We start from the raw sequence: 21,657 nt of genomic DNA, 5'->3' as shown, positions 1-21,657 counted from the left end.
AATCTTATAGTGTTTTCCCAAAAACCCATTGTAAACAGAAAGCTAAAAAACAGAGTCCCAAAAAACCTGAGACACGTGGCATGCTGAGTGGTAGACTTTGTGGCGGACGTGTGGCACATTGAGTGGCAGCAAGGTGGCAGACAAAGAGGCTGACACACGGCATTGAGGTGGCAGGCTAGGGACGTGGCGACGAAGGAGGGTGCTCCTCCACAATGAAGCATCTATACTCCTCCATGTCGCCACTTGCCAACAGCAATGTCTCCGTGTCGCCAGCCTGCAAAGCCGAGTGCTCTTCCTCGACGAGACAACAGTATTTGTCCATTAACCAATTTGTAATAGTGTTAAATCACACTGCAATTTTGTATTTTACAAACACTATGCAACAAATCTAATAGGTCCGAGTTCTGTATGAGGTATCCATTGTTTTCGCCTGTCAAAAATTTCAACAAAATTGCAGAAGAGATCTCTCTGTGTGTTCCTTCAATTTATTGCAATCTCTAGTCATCAATAGGGCCGAAAAGTAGACAATTTTTTTCCCACAATCCACTGCAATCTCACCAATAGATCTGAATGGTACAAAATTTCTGCACAATAGCTTAAACTCCTTCGCTTTCTTTTGATCTCTATCTTTCAAGTTCACGTGATGTGAACTTTAGACCTTTATTTCTCTTTCTGTTGATTTATAACAAAGATGATTGGTAGAAATGAGTTGAATCTCATATATATACAGATTCAATGAGGAAGAAATGTCACCATTGGAGGAGCTGACCTATAGTTGATGAGGCTGACATACACAATGAGGTAGCTTATATATATTGTCATGTTTTGGCTGTTAACGAGGAGTAGAAGTTAGGTAATAATCGTATAGGAGCTAGGGAAATTTTTAGGGTTACTTAGTAAGATTTTTTGATTAGGATTTTAATTGAAATAGGTATAGGAATAGGCTTTTAGAATTTAGGAATTATGGGATTTAGGAATAGAATTTAGGAATTATGGGATTTAGGAAATTGTTCGCAAGGACTAGGGTTGGGGTTTCGTAGAATTAGGATTAGGGCTTTTTATTAGGATACATCTATGCATTAGGTTTAGGGTTTCATCAAGGGATTAGGGCAAAGGGTTTCTTTAGGACAAGGGTTAGGGTTTGACATCAATGACAGCCATGATCCAACACCACCTAGAGATTTTACTGACATGGGTCCACATAGATCAAAATTTATGAGTTGTGGAATATCATTGGCCCTGCTTTTGCTGAAGGGAATGCCCCCCTCGACTTATTTCCACTGGCACATCTCAGACATAGCCCATCATGATTAGTTTGAACTTTACGCAGGGCTTCATAGTGTAGATGAGCAAACCTTCAGTGCCATAGTTCACTTTGATAGTTGCTATCATGTACCATTTCTCGCATCGGTCTTCCATTGACTCTATAGAGTTCTTCAATTCTAGATCCGAAGGTGAATGCATCCGTCATGTGAGATTCCATGGGCTAGGTGATATAGATACAATGGAATCTCATCCCTTTGTCTTACAAGGTAGATATAGATACAATGTTCTTCTTTAATCCCGATACATACATAACATCATGAAGAAGTACGATTTCTCCATAATCCAAATGAAATGTAATAGAACCAAAGCCCTTTACCAGGTAAGTAGAGTTGTCCCCAAGAATGATCTTCAAATTAGTCTCCCTCTCAACAAGGGTTGGGAGGACTTCACGATACCCATAGAAGTGTCTAAAGGCCCCACTATCTACCAACCAACTATCAAACAAATTCAGAGTAAAGGAACTAGAAAATACAGAAATAAGAAAATATTCTGATTGAGTAGCAACTGCATTATTTCCATACCTTGAGTTCCTTGATCTCTTTTGAGGGTGATGGTCTTTTTCGTGATCATCAGGAGCATCTCTTCTTCTTCCATCATATCTTCTTCTTCTATCATTAAACTTGTTGTTGTTGTAGCCACAATTGTAGTTAGACCTTGGAGCATCTCTATTTTTCGAACAATCTCGGGCATAGTGACCATGCTTGTGCCAATTGAAGCATGCAATTCTCCTCCCTCTTCTATTGGAGTCTTTTGATTCAGGGGCAAGTTTTTTTGAACCATATGTTCTTCCCTTCCCTTTCCTCTTCTTAACTTGTGCAACAAATGCAAAGGGCTCTCCTTCTTCATGCTTTTGAATTCTTCCTCTAGATATCATCTTGGTTTCTTCTTGAGTGCATTTACCAACGAGCTCATCAAATGACGAGAACTTGTCATTGTTGCTACTAGTTGTAATGAATGTCTTGCAAATTGGAGGAAGACCTTGAAGAGCAATGAGTGCCAACTCTTTATTAGACATAGACTCTCCAACAATCAACAATCGATCCTTGAGTTGTGATAATCTCATGAAGTATGACTGCAAAATCTTTCTTCTGTTCATCTTAATGTCCTTGATTTGATTTTTCAAGGAGAGAATGTGATTCAAATTGGTGATCTCGTACATCCCAACCAACTTATTATAGATATCCTTGGGCTTCTTCAACTTTCCAATGTAAATAAGCAAATGATCTCTCAAACAATCAATAATTATTTTGGTGGCTTTGATCTCACCTTTCTTATACTTGGCCTTAGAAGCAGCGGGAGCATTTTTCGAAGGCTCATGTACCTTTCCTTCTACATATTCCAAGACATCATTCTCATCCAAAGTTACTTCCAACTTGATCTTCCAAGCAACAAAATTGGATGAGTCATTCAACTTCTCTGCATCCTTAAAGTATGAGGTGGACATCTTGACCAAGTAACTTCTTCCAAATCGATTCCTTCAAAGGTGATTGCTTGTCTCTTGTCTCCTTGGGCTTGTCTTCACCTCACCTTTGAAACTGTGTTAATTTTCCAGTGTTTTATGCTTAGTATAATCACTTACAACAATTCTTCATCAATTAGCAATCACTTTTCCAATAAATTCAATCTTTCAATAATAGTAAGCAATTGTAGATAGAACAATAATTCAAATGAAATAGAAGACAACCAGGAACATGAAACAATAGACTAGGGAAAAACCCCATAAGGGGGAAACCCTTTCCAAATTCTTCTTCTATTAGATTGTTATCAAATATTCAGTAGAGAGATAGAATATTCCAATTCATCAACAATGAGTCAAAGGTCAACAACTTTGACTATCCAATTCAACTAACCAATATCCAATGAGAGATGAGCCCAAAGTCAAATCTGATCTAAAGTCAAAGTTTGCAATTTTTGGTCAAAGTCAAGAGTAGGAATTAGAAATCAAAGATGCCCTAACTAGTCAACGGTCATCAATCAACAACCCTCCAAATTAGCTCGGTCAACAGTCAAATAACTTGGCCTTTCAAACTTGATCAAACCCAATCAAAAGAGCCTTCAAGAACTCGATCAAAAGAGAGATAAATCTGCAGTCAAACTTCAAAATTTTGTGGTCAACAGAGGTCAAACAACCTAGAAAATTTCAGCCCAAAGGTTAGACAACTTGGTCTCCAAGAACAGGTCAAAAACCAAGTCAAACAAAGTCTTTTCTTCCCGTGGTCAATGCTGGTCAAACAATCCCTAAACAAAAAGTCAAATTTGGTCAAAGACGAAATTCTCTCCTCTTGGAACATATGAACTCGACCTCGCAATTTCAGACTTGTACGAGCCAATTAGATCAAGAGAAAGAAGATGATGTGATCAGAGTTGATGCTCCAAAGTGATGTGACATTAGGTCTATTTATATGCGTTGGATGATACCCAATTTGACCGTTAGGCAAACTTGAACTTTTGTGCACATGTGGTTCCATCATTAAAATTAATATTTTTCCTTGACCAAATTAAATTCTTCCAAGGGCTAGGAGGGACTTCTCTGGATGAGTAAGTCTTCCCAATGGGGGGAATTCGCTCCTAACCTACCAAATTAAGAGGACCAACTGTGATCTCATGGTTTAGCAAGAAGTAGTGGTCAGTGGCACTGAGTTTAGCTGAGGCAGGGTACATGGCATCGTATATGGTGTGTTGTGAGGCAATGTGGCTTAACAAGATGCTTACAGGATTATTTGATCTGTAGATGGGGCCAACGATGATACATTGCGATAATAAGAGTTGAATTAATCTCTTTGAGTATCCCATGTTTCATGATCGGTCCAAGCATATCAAGATCATATATCACTTCATTAGAGACAAGGTTCAGAGGGTTGTTGTGAGATTTCACTGCATTTCTACTGAGGAGCAGGTGGCAGATGTTCTCATGAAGCCTCTAGTGAAGGTAAAGTTTGTGAAACACTGGGATAATCTAGGGGTGGTGGAGAATCCCTTGCTAGGAGGGAGCGTTGATGTGAGTAGCATCAGAAGGTCTTCTACAATTGCTTGGTGTCTTAGCATGTGGAAGGCGTGATTTGACTCTTCTAGTGATTTATGTCTTCTTTCCTAAGTTTGACTTGGGAAAAATACAATAATTAAAGCCAATTAATTATTGTGGACTATTGGGTTATTTTCTAAGAATAAATAATTTAATTATCTAAGTGACTTAGAAATAATCACAACCGCTAATCTCCAAAATGTTTATAGAAGGAAGATTCAAGATGTTTCTAGAAGGGAGATTGAGGACAGAGATTTGGACACAATGAAGATTATAAATGGAGGCTAGTGATGGAGGTGAAGACACAATGAAGAGCACAAGTGCGTGAGTGAGTCATCACGAGAGAGAGAGCGATTTTCTTTGCAATGTGAGTGGCTCAGTGACTATTGCATAAAGGAGAAGTGTGAGTGGGTTTGAACAAATCCAGGAGGGCTGAGTTGGAGGAGATTGTAGGGCCAAGTTTCCAAAAGGAGATGGAGTTTGACTGGAGGAGACTGAGTTGCTAGAGTGTTGGGGTTTTTCCAGTGTGCATTAGTGGCAGGGCGCATATTGGGTTGCTAGAGGGCATAAAGCTGATTGTTGGAGGTCGATTTCTTCAGATCAATATCAGTTGGAGGCAAATTTCCTTGAGCCGTTTTACTTGGGCCGAATTCATTCGGAGGGAGTTGAGTTGCAGGTTCTAGATTGTATTTCTCCTTGTATCTGTATGGGTTGAAAAACCTAGATTTTCCAGAGAATGACATGACGAAGAATTGTTTGTGGGTTAATTAAGTTTTGCAATGTGTGATTGATCCCTTTGGTTTATTTCCGTTGCCTATTTAATTCTAGAAGTTAAATATACTGGTGAATTTATTTTTCGGTGATTCAATTATTATTTCGGTAAATAAATAATACACTGGGAATAAATCAAATTGCCATGAGAAAATAAATTTGGTGGGTATTAGAAATTTAACAGGAATCCCATTGAGAATGGTTGGAAAATGAAGATCCAAAAGCTTTAGGAAGATCCCAACTCTCTTAATGAGTATATACATGGCAGTGAGATACATTGATGTATAAAGGGCACATTGTTTTGATAAGGAATTATACCTTAAAACAAAGGGTCTTAGAGGAGTTGCATTCATCACCTACAATAAATCACTCTGGCTTTAATGAAACCCATGAGAGAGCTAAGCGCTTTTCCTTTTGGGATGGCATGAAACAAACATCCATGATTTTGTAGCAACTTGTTACACTTTTGTAAGAAACAAGGGTGAGATGGTGAAGACACTAGGGGCATTGCAAATGCTATAAATGCCAACATATGCATGGACTAACATCTCTATGGATTTTATACTGGGATTCCCAAGAGTGGGCAACAAATTAGTGATCATAGTGATAGTCTGCGACCTTTCCAAATATGCTTATTTATGTGCCTTATCGCACTCATTTACCCTCTCCTAGGTGGTCCAAGTCTTCATGGATCAGATTTTTAAGTTAGATGGAAAGCCCAGTTCCATTGTCTTGGTTTGGGACCCTACCTTCTTTGAAAATTTGGTAGGAGTTGTTTAAACATCAGGGTACCTAGTTGAATATGCTAGCACTATGTATCATCTGCAAATAGAGGGTCAAATCAAAATGGTTTAGAAACATATTTGCGATGCTTTACTTTTGAAAATCACACCAATGGGCATGATGGCTTCCCCTTGTAGAATTGTTCTACAGTGCCACATATCTCGGAGCTACAAAAAATGATACCATAAGAAGCTGTCTATGGCTAAAAGCCCTTGTTAGTGGCTTCCTATTTACTAAGCATCTCCAAGTTTCAATTAATGGATATTGCTTTTATTACTAGAGGAGCTATTCTCCACACACTTAAAGACAATATGTTTATGGCTTAAATATAATGGGACATATAGATTGACATTGCTTTGAATGTTCTTTTGCAGAAGGGGATCAAATTTTTCTTTTCCTTGAACCCTATAAACAAACATTACTCAAACACAAAACACCCCACAAATTAGCACGAAAGTTCTTTGTGTTAAATTTTCAATGTTCTATGCTATAACAATCACTTTAACAATTTCTTTTGTTAGTTCCAATCACTTTTTCCAATTAATTTCAATCACCAAATAACAATAAGCAATTGTAGATAGAAAAGTAAACAATATGCACAATAGAAGACAACCAAGATCAATGAGACAAAGAGATTTAGGTCAAAGACCAGGGAAAAACCCCATAAGGGGGAAAAACTAACCATATTCTTCTTCTATTAGATGTTCATCAAATGTTCAACAGAGATACATAGTCCAAGTACATCCAACTACTAGTCTTCTTCTATTAGATGTTCATCAAATGTTCAACAGAGATACATAGTCCAAGTACATCCAACTACTAGTCAAAGGTCAAAGCTTTGACCAACCAAGTCAACAAATCAATATCCAATCAAAGATGAGCATAAAATTCAAATTTGGTCAAAGTACCAGTTCTGCAATTTTTCAGTCCTTTTCAAACATTAGTCAACAATAGTCAATGCAACCCTAACCAGTCAAGAGTCAACAGTCAAAGTGCCTAGAAAAGTTTGGTCAAAGCAACAAATAATTCAGCTTCTCTTTCTCAGTCAAACCCAATCAAAGAAAGCCTAAAGCTGCCTCCAAATTCAGTCAAAGTCAACAGTCAACCTATGGAAACCCTTGCCTTAGATATGCGGTCAAAGATGGTCAAAGTGCCAAGGTCAAATCAATCAGTCTCCTTGAATTTAGCCTTCCAAAAAAATCCAAAAATTCGGTCAACCAAGTCAAATTAACCCCAAGTCAACACTGGTCAAAGATGCTAAAAAAAGTCAACGCAGTCAAAATCAAACTCTCTCTCTCTCTCTTTGCACATGTGAACTCGGCTTTGGAATTTCAAAAGTGTACAAACCAAATGAAGATGTTTTGATGTGTGATGTGATGTGTCCAAGTGATGTCAACTTATGTTTATTTATATGTGGTTTTGGGGGTTGAATTTCTCCTTTAGGCTGACTTGTACTTTTTAAGTTGACTTGGTCCAACAATAAAAATAATATTTTCCAAGTGCGAATTTAATTTTTCCAAAGCATGAGGGGTCTCCTTAGGGTTTGTTGGGCTTCTCCAAGGAGGGAATTGCTCCCTTAGTTGCCAATTTTCAACACTCCCTCTCAGTTAGGGAGGAATTTTTGACTACATCATAAGTCTCATTTCAGATGTACATGCCTCATCTCGTCTCATCTGTGCTCATCTCTACTTATCTGCTGAACAATGATGTCTTGATCTAAAGAAGAAGAATAATCACAGGGGAGATTAATCTACCACCCTATATCAAATGACAATAGGGGAGATACCACCTACCAAGAAAGGTCATCGACATGGGTCCACACTGATCAAAATGTATAAGTTGAAGTATTCCATTGGTCTTGCTTCTACTTGAAGGGAATGGTCCCTTCACATACTTTCCACTTGCACATCTCTTACAAACTCCATTATGATCTACTCGAATCTCAAGGAGATCAACTCGAATCTCAAGCTTTCATGAAACCATCTTCCTCACCTTAGGCAAGCTTCATAGTGAAGGTGAGCAAATCTTTGGTGCCACAACTCACATTGATGAGAAGCATCATGAACCAATGCTCTCATAGGCCTCCCTCAAACTTTATACAGGCCTTCATTTATAGTCCCAAGTGTGAAGGCATCTCTCATACTAGTTCTTCTTGGCCCAAGAAGGACGTTCTCATTAATAAATGCAACCTTGAAACTGTCGTCTTCCATGGTAAAAATCCAGACAAAGTTCTTCTTCAATCTTGAAACATATAGTACGTCATGTAGATGTATGATTTGACCATAATTCAAATGAAAAGACACAAATCCAAACCCCTTCACATGATATGTAGAATTATCTTCAAGTATTATCTTTAAATTAGACTCTCTCTCAACCAAGTTTGAGAGGACTTCTCTATAGCTAGTGAAATGTCTAGAAGCCCTACTATCTACCAACCAATTATCAAAAGTATCTGGGGAAAGGAACTAGAAAGAGCAGATCAAGAAAGTACTCAAATTGAGTTCTAGCTGCATTATTATCATACCCTGGATTTCTTGATATCTTTTGAGGACAATGACCTTCTTCATCGGCAACAAGAGCTTCTCTTCTTCCTGTTGTTGTTGTAGCCACGATGGTTGTTGTTGGACCTTGGAGCATTCCATTTTCCGGATAGTCTCGGGCATAATGACCATGCTTATTGCAATTGTAGCATTGAATTTTTAACATTTCCTTTCTAAATTTTCTATTAGAGTTCTTGGATGTTGGAGTAGACTTTATTGAATTAGATGGTCCTCCTTTTTCTTTCCTCTTCTTGGCTTGAGCAACAAATGCAGTGGGTTCTCCTTCTTCATGCTTTTGAATTCTTTCTTTAGATATCATCCTAGTCTCTTCTTCAGTGCACTTTCCCAATAGCTCATCAAAAGTGGGAAACTTGTCATTGTTGCTAATGGTTGTGATAAATGTCTCCCAAATCATAGGAAGATCTCCAAGGGTGATTAGCACCAACTCTCTATCAGATACAATCTCTCTAGCACTTAAAAGTTGATCCTTGAGTTGGGGTATCTTCATGAAGTATGCTTGAATGGTCCCCCCTTGTTCATCTTGATGTCCTTGAGTTGATTTTTCAAAGAAAGAATTTGGCTCAAGTTGTTGACTTCATACATCCCAACGAACTTATCATACATTTCCTTTGACTTCTTCAACTTTGAAACATAAGTGATCAAATGATCTCTCAAAGAATCAATGCTGATTTTCTTAGCTTTGACCTCATCTTTCTTGTATTTGGACTTGGCAGCAACAATTGTATTCTCGGGAGGCTCAGGTAGCTTGCCTTCAAACATATTCCATGACATCATTCTCTTTCAATGTCAGATCCAACCTAGCCCTCCATGGAGCAAAGTTAGATGAGTCATTCAACTTCTCAATCTTGAAATATGAGATAGACATCTTGAACAAATCAAATGAACTTCAATAGCTGATAAGATTTCTTCAAATGGGTGATTGCTCTTGTCTTCACCTTAACTTTGATACCATGTTAAATTTTCAATGTTCTATGCTGTAACGATCACTTTAACAATTTCTTCTTTTAGTAGCAATCACTTTTTCCAATTAATTTCAATCACCCAATAACAATAAGCAATTGTAGCTAGAACAATAAACATTATGTACAATAGAAGACAACGAAGATCGATGAGACAAAGATTTTGGTCAAAGGCCAGGGAAAAACCCCACGAGGGAGAAAACCCAACCAGATTCTTATTTTATTAGATGTTCATCAAATGTTTAGCAGGGATACATAGTCCAAGTACATCCAACAACTAGTAAAAGGTCAAAGCCTTGACCAACCAAGTCAAAAAATCAATATCCAATCAAAGATGAGCATAAAAGTCAAATCTGGTCAAAGTACTAGTCTTGCAAATTTTGGCCTTGTTTAAAGATCAACCAATAGCAACAAGTCAACATAGCCCTAACCAGTCAAGAGTCAACGGTCAAAGTGTCCATAAAATTTTAGCCAAAGCAACAAACAATTCGACCTCTCTTACTTAGTCAAACCCAGTCAAAACAATCCTCAAATCTACCTCCAAATTTGGTCAAAGTCAACAGTCAACTTGTAGAAACCCTAGCCTCAGATTTGTGGTCAAAGATGGTCAAAGTGCTTAGGTCAAATTGGTCAAAGTCTCCTTGAATTTGGCCTTCCAAAATAGATCCAAATTTTTTTGTCAACCAAGTCAAATCAGCCCCAAGTCAACATTGGTCAAAGATCCCCAAAACAAAAATTAATTGCTGTCAAAATCATAATCTCTCTCTCTCCTTCGCACATGTGAACTCGGCCTTGAAATCTCGGAGGTGTATAAACCAAATGAAGATGATTTGATGTGTGATGTGATGCCTCCAAGTGATGTCAACTTAGGTTTATTTATGTGGTTTTGGGGGTCGAATTTCTCCTTTAGGTTGACTTGTAGTTTTTAAGTTGACTTGGTCCAACAACAAAAATAATATTTGTCCAAGTGCAAATTTAATTTTTCCAGGGCAAGAGGGGTCTCCTTAGGGTTTGCTGGGCTTCTCAAAAGAGGGAATTGCTCCCTCAGTTGCCAATTTTCAACACTATGGACCTTGTAAGATCATCCAATGCATTGAACAAGTGGCCTACAAGTTGGCCCTTTAGGCCAACTCCAAGATTCATCCAATATTTCATGTGTTTTGTCTAAAGAAGGTCGTGGTATAAAAGTGCAAGGTGTAAACCAAATTACTAGAACTTGATGAAGTTCACGGTTTGAGTACTAATCTAGTGGGAGATATGAAACCTAATGATGTGACATGGGGACTGGTAGTGATTTTGCATCAATTTCTTCATCACCAATATTGAGGTCATTGTTGCTTTTGAAAGCGGGGTGCATGTTAGGGTCTTGTTGACCTTGCCACCTACACCTACCTACAATTAGTGAGAAAATCCTTTAACCCCACAAGGCATGGTTGGTGGCAAGGAACTAAGAGAAGGGGTTATCACCTATTCCCAACTCTCTTCGTTTAAGCTATTTCTTAGGCTAGCTATGGGGCGTGGACCTTAAAGGAAAACTAAGTTAAAGATGTGAGGTTTCTAGGAGAATGTTAAAGTGAAGTGGATTACTTTCTTAAGAGTGCAAACAAATATGATGTGAGCAATATGAAATGAAATAAATATTAACCACCATCAACACATGAGATAAGCGTAAGCATATGAAAGACACATGCCTTTTAAAGTATTGCTAAAAAATGAAAGATATTTGTTTAATATAAATGAAATGCTTTCAAATAAAAGCACAAACAATCCTGAAAGCGAAACAAGAAAATGTTAGCACAATAAAATAATCAATACAAGATATAAGGATGCTTTCAAATATATATGATCAATTGTTAAATCAAAGCATACAAGGATATCTTGCAAAAGGAAAACAATTAGTATTCTACTTGCAAAATATAGATGAAATAATGCTTGACAAAACAAAGTCTAGGAGAATGTTAAAGTGAAGTGGATTACTTTCTTAAGAGTGCAAACAAATATGATGTGAGCAATATGAAATGAAATAAACATTAACCACCATCAACACATGTGATAAGCGTAAGCATATGAAAGACGCATGCCTTTTAAAGTATTGCTAAAAAATGAAAGATATTTGTTTAATATAAATGAAATGCTTTCAAATAAAAGCACAAGTAATCCTGAAAGTGAAACAAGAAAATGTTAGCACAATAAAATAATCAATACAAGATATAAGGATGCTTTCAAATATATATGATCAATTGCTAAATCAAAGCATACAAGGATATCTTGCAAAAGGAAAACAATTAGTATTCTACTTGCAAAATATAGATGAAATAATGCTTGACAAAACAAAGTATTCAATTCAACAATGGTAAGTAAAATGACCAATTGCAAGTAAAACCATGAGTTGTAATGAAACACAACTATAGTAAATTTGAATGCAATTATTTTGGTTATTTTTAATCTAAAATGCCTAATCTAGGTGAGAAGTCTTCATCTTGAGCTCTTACCAAAGGGTAAAAATTGGGGCGACTGTAAGAAAGAGGGGGCGAGGGCCTAGAGGTATCATTAATAATACCTGTCCCCTAAGTCTTATGAGCCAGATTGTGCCTTTGTTCCTACAAGGAGACAGACTACCTTCATAACTGCAGGGTCACAATGCTTTAACCTTAATTCGTACCAAATGGAAGAACTTTCCAAGGAACTCTTTTTTCTTTATGATTTCTATCAACTAATCTTATGCTTGGAAGTTGATTAAAAATGTGCAACTAAGTTAAGATGCCTACTATGATGTGTAAGTAAGTTTGCAAAAGTTAAGTAAATGATGGAGATGCTTTAAACACAAGATTTCATAAACATGTGAGATATTTGCTTTGTCTTATGATAAATTTGTGATATACCCAAAGCAAAATGAGAAATTGACTTGCATGTAAAGTAAATGGCAATGTTTGTGAAAAGCAAACTCAAGATTGTACTCAATTAGCTTTGCAAAAAGAAGAAAAAAATTTCAACTTGAGAGATTTGCTTGACATAAAGTAAATGTTTTGCCTTGTAAAGTGAAATTGCCCAAATACAAGATGCATCAAAACTTAAGATGTGAATTTGTTACAAAGTAATGAAGCGTAAGTGGACTTTAGACAATGCTCAAGCTAAATATATTAAGTTAAAGTGATTGCTTGCATGAAAATAAATTGTTATGAAATTAAAATTGTAGATTGTAACTTGCAGCAATTGATTCCAACAAAATAGTAGTGACTTTAGCAAAGTAAATGTGATTGTATGGTTGTGTTAATTAGAAAATTAGAGCATGCATGTAAGAGAAATGAAATACAAGAATCAACAAGTCAACCACAAGTCCTCTCCCAAAGTGGAGAGATGGGGTTGCCAATAGGTAGAACCCACGCTCCCAAAATCATAAATTTTATTAATTTACAATAGACAAGAGACCATGAAGCCTCCTTGTTAAAATTGGCAACTAGGGCCAAATTCCATGTGGGTCATCTTATTAATAGCAACTGATATTTTTCGTGGATCCCTCTCATTGAGAGGTGTAGGATTGATCTAAAGATCATCTGATTCCGATAAGTATTCATGGAGATATGAATTTATTTGTGTTATGGGACAATTCGTCAAGGTCGGTCAACAACCAAATAAACCCCACTTGTGCTCAACGTTTTAGTATAAATAGAGGTGGCCTTCAAGTCATTTCTACACACTCACTTGGGATCTCTTCCTCTCTACTTGTCTTTGGGTTTTAGTAGGAGGAGAGATCCTAAGGGATAACGCTGCCCTAATGGAGAAAGGCTCTACGCTGCCCTAATGAAGAAGCCCTAACGCAGTTAATCAAAGAAGGCTCTACGCAGTCCTAGGAGGAGACACCTCTACGCAGTCAAGAAGGGTTCTACGTTGTCTTAATGGAGATGAGATGCCCTAGCCGCAGTCAAATCTAGGAGCTCAAATCAGCTGTCAAGGAAGGGCTAATGCTGCCCTATACACAGTCCTAAAAGGAGGTAGATCTTGCCTTATCTTAGCCGCAGGTAAGGGAGAGTCTTAGCCGCAGGCAAGGGAGAGATTTGGCCGCAGTCAAAGGAGAGCTCTAGCAGCGTTAAGGAGGAGATAATCCATAGTCCAATAAAGGTGCCCTAGCCGCAGTCTAAGGAGGCCTAACGAGCAACAAGTAAAGGCCCTAATCCGCAATCCAATAAAGGTGCCCTAGCCGCAATCTAAGGAGGCCTAACAAGCAGCAAGTAAAGGCCCTAATCCGTAGTCCAATCAAGGATACCTAGCCACTGTTTTATCTACAATACACAACCCTTATCAATAACACAAGGAGGCCTATCCCTATGTATGCTGTAGGTGATAGCATGAAATATAAGTGCTGTAGGTGCCTATGTATGCTGTAGGTGACAACATGGAAATCTAAGTGCTGTAGGTGCCTATGTGTGCTGTAGGTGACAACATGGAAATCTAAGTGCTGTAGGTGCCTATGTGTGCTGTAGGTGACAACATGGAAATCTAAGTGCTGTAGGTGACAACATGTTAAATAAAACAGTTACAAGGCATGAGTTAAGGACTGGGAATTCACTGTCATAAAGAAGAAGCAGTGAAGTCTGCTCTCTAGGTTGTATGTTATCTAGTGAACACATGACAACGACATCTTCAGTCTGATGTATGGCATGTCAGATATATACATGCTGTAGTAAATGGAGGATAGTCTTGTGGAAGGCAGAGACAACCTTCCCTTAGAGGACAATTGCAGACAAATCAAGGCAGACATTGTGACTGTTAGTTGATTGCACTTTGGAGGAGTCTAGCTGCTCTGCTAGGCTGTAAGCCATAGCAAGTAGCTAAGACTGGTGAGTGTAAATGATTGCAGCATATTGGATGTAGTGATGGATGCAGCATGATGAGTGCAACATTGGGTGCAGATCAGTGATGAGAGCAGCTCAGTGATTGGGAGCAGCATAGTGACAGGTGCAACAATATGAAGTGTACAACATGGTCATTAGGTCCAACACTGTGATGATGGGTGCAGCATGGTGCAGCACAGTGAGGTGCAGCATGATGACGAGATGCAACACGATGATAGGTGAAGGAGTCACCTTGGAGAATCAGTTGAAGCAGCTTGTCTTCAACTGATCTCATGTATCATCTTCTTAGAGATGATCTATGCTCTTATCTAGATAAGTCAAAGTGTTGACTTCTGTTGTAAATGTACTCTCTCTCTCTCTCTCTGCTGAACTATTGAAGAACTTATAAGAGTAATTGATCAAGGGTTTCCCCACATTGAGGTTTGTCCTTGGCTAGCAACACATCGTGTCCTCTTGTCTTGGCTTGTCTTCTGCGATTTATGTTTATGTTCTATCTGCAGTTTATTTAATGCTGATGTGATTGCTAATTTGCAAAAGATATTGAGCTAACTATGAAAATTGAAATAAATTGCTCTAAGTGTAAAACATACCTAAAATTAACAGTCCTCCAAACTCAAGGAAAGTCTTTTACAAAGAAGCCTTTAATGTTGAAGAAAAGTGTAACTAAGTTTGGTATTTGTAAATGTAATTTTGATCTTTGTACTTGTCAAGAAAAAGAAATATTATTTTTGTAAATTATTCGAATGAGTTTTTTGCTCATTCATAGGTCTAGGAAAGTCAAATAATCAAAGTCATGTTAAAGAGCTTTTCTTGAGCATGAATATGGGTCAACCTAGTGTCGAGTAGCCCTCCAAGACAAGAACCATCCTCTAAAGAAGAACACTGCAAGAAAAACGATGAAGAGAACATCATGTTGACCTCAAATATATATATATATATATATATATATATATATGTATGTATAAATGTCATGTCGGCTCATATAAAAGACACAACGATTCACTTGGTCAAGTTGGCTAAAAAATGGAGACATAACCACTATATATACCCAGTTAGGGTCACTGCAAAAGAAGAGACAAGAACTCGCATTTTCTGAGATGATTCGATTAAGTACAGGGACTACAATCCACATTACAGGAGAGTAACAATTCAGACTCATCTACAAACTCGGGTAAGGACAGAGACTCAGATTCACCATGACTGTTGGATGCTTACAAGATGGGATCCTTGCAGTTAGGGTGGCAAACAATGAAACAATTTCGGATGTATACCACAGAGGTATAGTCTCGGCATGGGTGTAATGAAGAAGGTCTCGGATCTCTGTCTCGACATACAATCATAATCTCGACATACCTTATGAACAATCCTCACAATGACACACACTGTCTCAGCATACAAATTGTCTCGGCGCAATACTCAATCAACATACTTAACATAGTCATGTTCTTGACATAATAGTTTTGATCATAATCCTACCGAAGATAAGGTCATAATGAAGAACAATATGATGACCTCATTGATATGGTGAAGGTATCTATGGAAATACAATAATAGTGATGTTCTTAGTGATGACAATAGTAATGAAGATCTCAATAGTACAATGAAGATGATCTCAGCAGTGATAAATAAGAAGATTGGTGTCTTGGTCTTGGAGTGGCATAGAAGGTCAAGTGTCATGGTCTTGGTGTTCGTCAATTGGGATCTCTAGAAGAAGAATTATGTGCGGGTTTTCCTCTCCAAGAGGGAGAGGTTTTGGCCCTGGCAGAATGCCAACTTTGTGTTCTTGTCTCTTTGTGTTGGTAGTTATTTGATGAAATAAGAAACACACACTCTAATAATGTCAAAGAGAAGATTGTGCTAATAAGAAAGTAAAACACCTCACAAATAGTTATCAAGTCAAAGAAGAATCTCATTAACTACATGTGCGCTGGATTCTTCAACATTTAAGCTATAGACTTTTCCTTGATAAGTTATTTCTGCAATTGAGGCCAAAGAAGGGCACAAGAAAATTTAGGATTTTACAAGAAGAGAATAGAGGCCAAGTCTCTTTGAGCCCACGACCAAGAGAGAGAGATGCAGCCCCGAATGGAACTCGACCTTGTTAAAGAAAGCCTCCCAATTCCCACGACCAAGAGAGAGAATTGATCTTGATTTGAGAGCCCAAGGTCCTACACACAATTGTTATTAGTGTCAAAGACAAATCCCGCAAGCTGTCACAAGACACAAGTTAGAGAAGCCTGCAAACAAACCAAGTAATAGCTCAATAAAATTACAATGTGTACGATATAATCTACAAAAGTCTAAGCCAAAGAGTATGGGTAAACTCTACTCTTTCCCTAGCCATGGTTTAGATCTAAAATAGCAAGATATTAACAAATGAAGTACAATATTTGAGAAATAAATATTGAATTATGAAGCTAGAGATAAGAGCTCAAAACTCAAAATAAATCCCTGCAACAAAAATTCAAATGATAAGACTTTGACAATTGACAAATGTGGGTTTTCCTTGAATATATCCGAGAGTGGGTTGGTTCGCTTGAGAACTTCCCCTCACGCTTGAAGCTTGATCAAAGAAATATTTTTTACACAACTTCGCATGAATAGATTAGATCCCCATGGGCTTAATAAAATGCAATGAAGATAAAATTCTAAAGATACATTTGACATCTACTAAAACATTTCTCAATCTAGAGCAAGTAAATAATCCTTATGCTAATATGAAATAATTGCATATCAACATAACTTGAAAAACATCATGGAAATAATAACATAATGAAACAAGTAGAAATATAAGAGCAAGAAAATCAAGAAGTTACCATACACAAGGAGAAAAACACCTCAGGTTACAACATGAGAGAACAAAACTCTTATTATATAGAAGCTTAGGAGCCAATCCCAAGGGGCAAATGGTGACAATCCCAAAACAAATGGGTGACAATCCCAAAACACTTTCATGCAAAATCGAATTTCCCAAGTGACATCAAGAATTCCTCAAGCAAAATCAATTTCCATGATGAAATGACAAGTGTATATGGGTGGGAACCAATGTGAGAACAATTTCCCACACAAATCTCCACCAAATATTCTCCTAGATACTCCCAAATGTGCATTAATTCTACAAATTCGAATTTTCCAGTCAAAAGCTGCTGCATTTATGTCAAGAAATTTGATTTCCTTGAGCACGTGTTTTCATTGATTTTAGGAGTTTACATTACCTTGGGATTTCACTTCAACTCCATAATTTTCCACCTCATTTCCATATCATTTAGCATGTGTGAATATTTATTTTTCTCAATTTATTTAATCATTGGCTTAATTTATTGGCATTTTTTCCACTAAACTTACGAAAAGTGGGTTTTGAGGGTTTAAAACACATTTTTAACCTCTCAAAGTGTGTCTTAGTAGAAAGTTGAGGGTGAGGTGCAATTTTTATTACTCATGAGTTACACCCCCTACAACTTCTCTAAACATTATTTATTACATTTCATACACAGTTTTTATTCCAATTTTCGCCTTGTGGGAAATTTTAAAAATTGAAAAATGACCCCTTAAACCTAGTCAAATTCCGCAATTTTTTTTGTGTGATCTAGTATGGTAATATACATTGACTCTAGACACTAGGGCTCACCCAAAGCTTCACCATCAAGCTATAATCCGACTTTGGGGTATATTTGGAGAAAAAAAACTCAATTAGTAATTAAGTCCTTGCAAAGAGATGATAATTAACCAAGTGAAAAATATCTCCTACAGTAATACTCACTTGATGATAAGGTCCCAGGCTACCCAGACTTGTTACATGACTCGACTCGTCATATTAGTATCACTTTTACATTGTCCCCGCTGGGATTGTGGAATTTGAGTACAACAGAAAATGATAAGAAGAAGAAGTAGATTTTAAAAACTTTGGTAGTATGATGATCTCTGATGGTACAAGCAACTTTTGGTACATCTTTGGGCATGGAGTTTTCAAATAATCTTTAGGTGCCACTCTAGTGGTCAACATTTGGCTCCATATGGGGATGCATGCTAGATAGGAAATGATAGTGTGCAAAAACTTGGAATTTGCATCCACCAACAAAAGACATATATCAATAGTATCTATTCAAAATATCATCATATGAAATCAAGTACAAAAATGAAAAAATATAAATTTATTCTAGCATAAATGACAATTTATTCATAAAATGAAACTTCTTAACAAAAAAAATGACAAGGGATAAGGTTAAAAATATGATACAAAAAGATGCCTCATGGCATCAGATGTCTTCGGTGAAATCCATCTTGAAAACCTGCCTACTCATAGGGAAATCCATAGGTTCCTTCTCGGATGTGCCCTGTGCAATCCTGACTATCTTGGGACTTTGACTTGCTCCAATATTAACCTGTTTGCGGCCTTCAAATATACCAAGTCTCTTCCTTTTCCTTTTTTGGTTATTGATGTGTTGAGGCTTGATCCTACTCAAAACTGGTGATTCGTTATATATATATATATATATATATATATATATATATATTGTTTTTTTTGTTTTGTTTTGTTTTGTTTATCTTCTTGGTTAGTTACTAGACTTTTCTTCCCTTTGAGTAACTTCAATGGAACTTAGTAACTTGGCCCTTTGAGATGGTATCTTTAAAAGTTCTGTCACTGGGATAGAACCTTTGCATTATTCACCCAATTGCCCAAGTCAAAATTTATTTCTGAAGTAGGAGGAGAAAAATATCTGTGATTATTCCTGTTTTGAATATCCCTTCTTTGATAAGTCATCCCTTTGTGTTTTTCCATAGCAAGAATCTGTCCAAATGTAGGCTTTTCCCCAAAAATCTTAGTGACTTTGTCAAAATTTGCAATCATATTGTCAACTCCAAGATTATTAGGCCTATGGTCAATCTCTTGATTTCTTTCAATGGTGTATATTTGATCCTCCATGGAGAACATATTGATTTGACCACTTGTTCCTACATGTTCATCTCCTAACAGGTCCTACCCTAACCTCCGTGCTTTAGGCTGCCTAGGAGTTAGTCAATTGATGTATGTGGCAGTCCTCTGAGTAAGGCCCAGTTGACAATTAACTAATATAAACAGGTCTTCTTTATAAGGCCCACTTCGTAGTTTGTACTTATTAATAATGTAACTACAAATAGTGAGAGTTTTGCTATTGAAAATACATTTAAATAAATAGGAGACTATGGAATGTTTTGTCGTGAATTGTTGTATCTGGAGCTTTGCTGAGTGAAAGGTCACGCACTCTAAAGAGGCAAGTGAACCTCAATGTCTTTTTTCTGTTTATCATAATACAAGAGTGCATTTTGCATATTTCATCTTATTTGTCTCTTGTATCTGGTTTTCTGCAATTATATTCTTTGTATCTGGTTGTGTTTCAAGCTTAAGGATTAAGGAACACTACAAAGTGCCATTAAATTAAACACACAGGTTCCTATTTTGCACATTTGTGAGAAGAAATATTTTATTTTGAAATGGATTTACAGCTTTCAAGATATTTGTAGGTTTGCCTGCCTTAATACATGAAAGCTTTCCCAGCTCATCCCTTATCAATTCCCTGGTAATTGTATGTTGTTTTCGTAAACAGTTTGTGTCATAGTTTTTTAATTTGTTGCGTCATATGCCTCTATGCACATTATGACATATTCTTCTTACTAGATGAGATTATGCACATATTATTTGTTTATGTGGTAATAGCCAATATGAGAGGAGAAATATGTTTTTGCGAAGATAGGTTTTATGATAGATGGGCATGTATTTCATTCAGGTACCTTTCTTCTAATTTGAAAATCTTTGGGGACAGGATAATGGGATGCGGTATCGGAAGTCAAAAAAAGGGTCCAAAAAAGGGTTCAAAAAGCGTGCTGCCAAGAAAAAGTGAAGGTGATAGATTCATTTTTATCAATGGATATGTTATTTCTATAATATTTTTGTTGTGCTTTGCCTTCAGGCTGAGGAGGCTTAGTGCTCAGATGTAACTTTGTACTTATGAGATGCCCTTGTTCTCTATGCGGCTGGGAGGTCTGCATTGCCAGTGTGTTGTAGCAAGGGTATATCCTTGTGACTCAGGGCTTGCTTTATATGGCCTTATCTTTAAATAATAATCCAAGCTTTATTTAGAGTGAAAGGTAAAGTCTTTAAGCTCAGCTCTGTGCTCCTGAAGGAGAGGGCTGGCCCTATCTATGGATGTTGGCTCTTTTGCTGTAACTATATATCTTTAGTAGATTATATTTTGTTTGTTTGAAATGATAATTTTCGTGTTTAACTTTCCTCTATTTCTATAGTTGGATTCTGGTTACTTTTGTTGCCTAGGTATAGAACGTGATCCATCAGATTTTATTTGTTTGCTTGTTTGTAATGGACACTTAAATTGTGACTTGAATATGTGTTCAGGTTGCATGATCTAGTCTACGGTGTTATTGTTGGTGCTAGCGTATGCTCATTGTGTGTCTAATACTTGACAAGCAACTGAGATACCCTTCTGTATTGCATTGCGATTATAGGATATGGTCGTTCAAGGCTGCAGGGTGTTGATAAATTTGATTATTTTGTAGCTCAAATAGCATTCACTATAATGCATTGCTGTTCTCCATTTGCTGTTGTGTACAACATGTAAGAGCTGTTTTTCAAATTGGCACACTGATAATAGAAGACGTTCATTCGAGTACCCCGAAACAACTGTGGATGATGTTCAGATTTTGAGCAATGGGCATTGACGGCTTGAAAATTGTCGATGGATTTCATGTTCCTTTCTGTGGTCAGATGGGTTTCTATTGCTATAATGCCTTGCTGCTTTTTGATTTGATGTAGATGAAGTTTTAGCTTTATGGAGGGCTGTAAGTTTCATCAATAAAAAATTACTTGACAATTCAAAATTATTCGGTGTAGAAGAAATTCGATTGGCTTGATCAATCCTAATATGCACTTGTCATGCTGACTAAATGAATGATGCTGTAAGATAGGAAATTGTCCAATGGTCTTGTGGATGATATTGCATTAATACCTTGCAAAAGTCATATTGCTTGTGTATTTTTTAAGTAAGATGTCCTTCAACTAATGCAAATGAATAGGGTGGAGGTGGCTATAGGTCGGTGACACAATAAGTTTTTGTTATGCATTTCTTTTATATATTTTTATCTGGAAGGTTTTTCTTACTATGTTCTTGCATTTTAAATCCATGCTGATTAATTCATTGGGAATAATGTTGAATGAACTTATATTATGGTAGCTATATAAATTAAATTGTTGGTGAACACCAATAAACATAAAAACACTTCATGATACATCTCGCATTTCCAAAGATTAAAAAAAAACATAAAATTTAATTGAATTATACTATTTTTTCCTTTTGTAATTTGATTAATATTACTTAAAACTATCAAAT

General features: G+C 36.9%; 1 protein-coding gene across 1 annotated transcript in view; it reads left to right on the top strand.

Moving 5' to 3' along the window:
* The window catches only part of LOC149230233 (Rho GTPase-activating protein), a 34,391-nt gene extending 13,406 nt beyond the window's left edge, over positions 1 to 20,985 (top strand). The window contains exons 6-7 of the mRNA XM_089381242.1: positions 20,077 to 20,156; positions 20,667 to 20,985. Coding sequence (XP_089237368.1) covers positions 20,077 to 20,154 — 78 coding nt within the window. The 3' untranslated portion in view covers positions 20,155 to 20,156; positions 20,667 to 20,985. The remainder of the gene's footprint in view (positions 1 to 20,076; positions 20,157 to 20,666) is intronic.
* Positions 20,986 to 21,657: the final 672 nt, after the last annotated feature.

This window comes from Pinus tabuliformis, chromosome J, assembly GCF_031772625.1.
Source record: "Pinus tabuliformis cultivar Carrire ecotype Pingquan chromosome J, CPIR1, whole genome shotgun sequence".
NCBI lineage: Eukaryota > Viridiplantae > Streptophyta > Pinopsida > Pinales > Pinaceae > Pinus > Pinus tabuliformis.
This window is presented reverse-complemented; position numbering and strand designations above follow the sequence as displayed.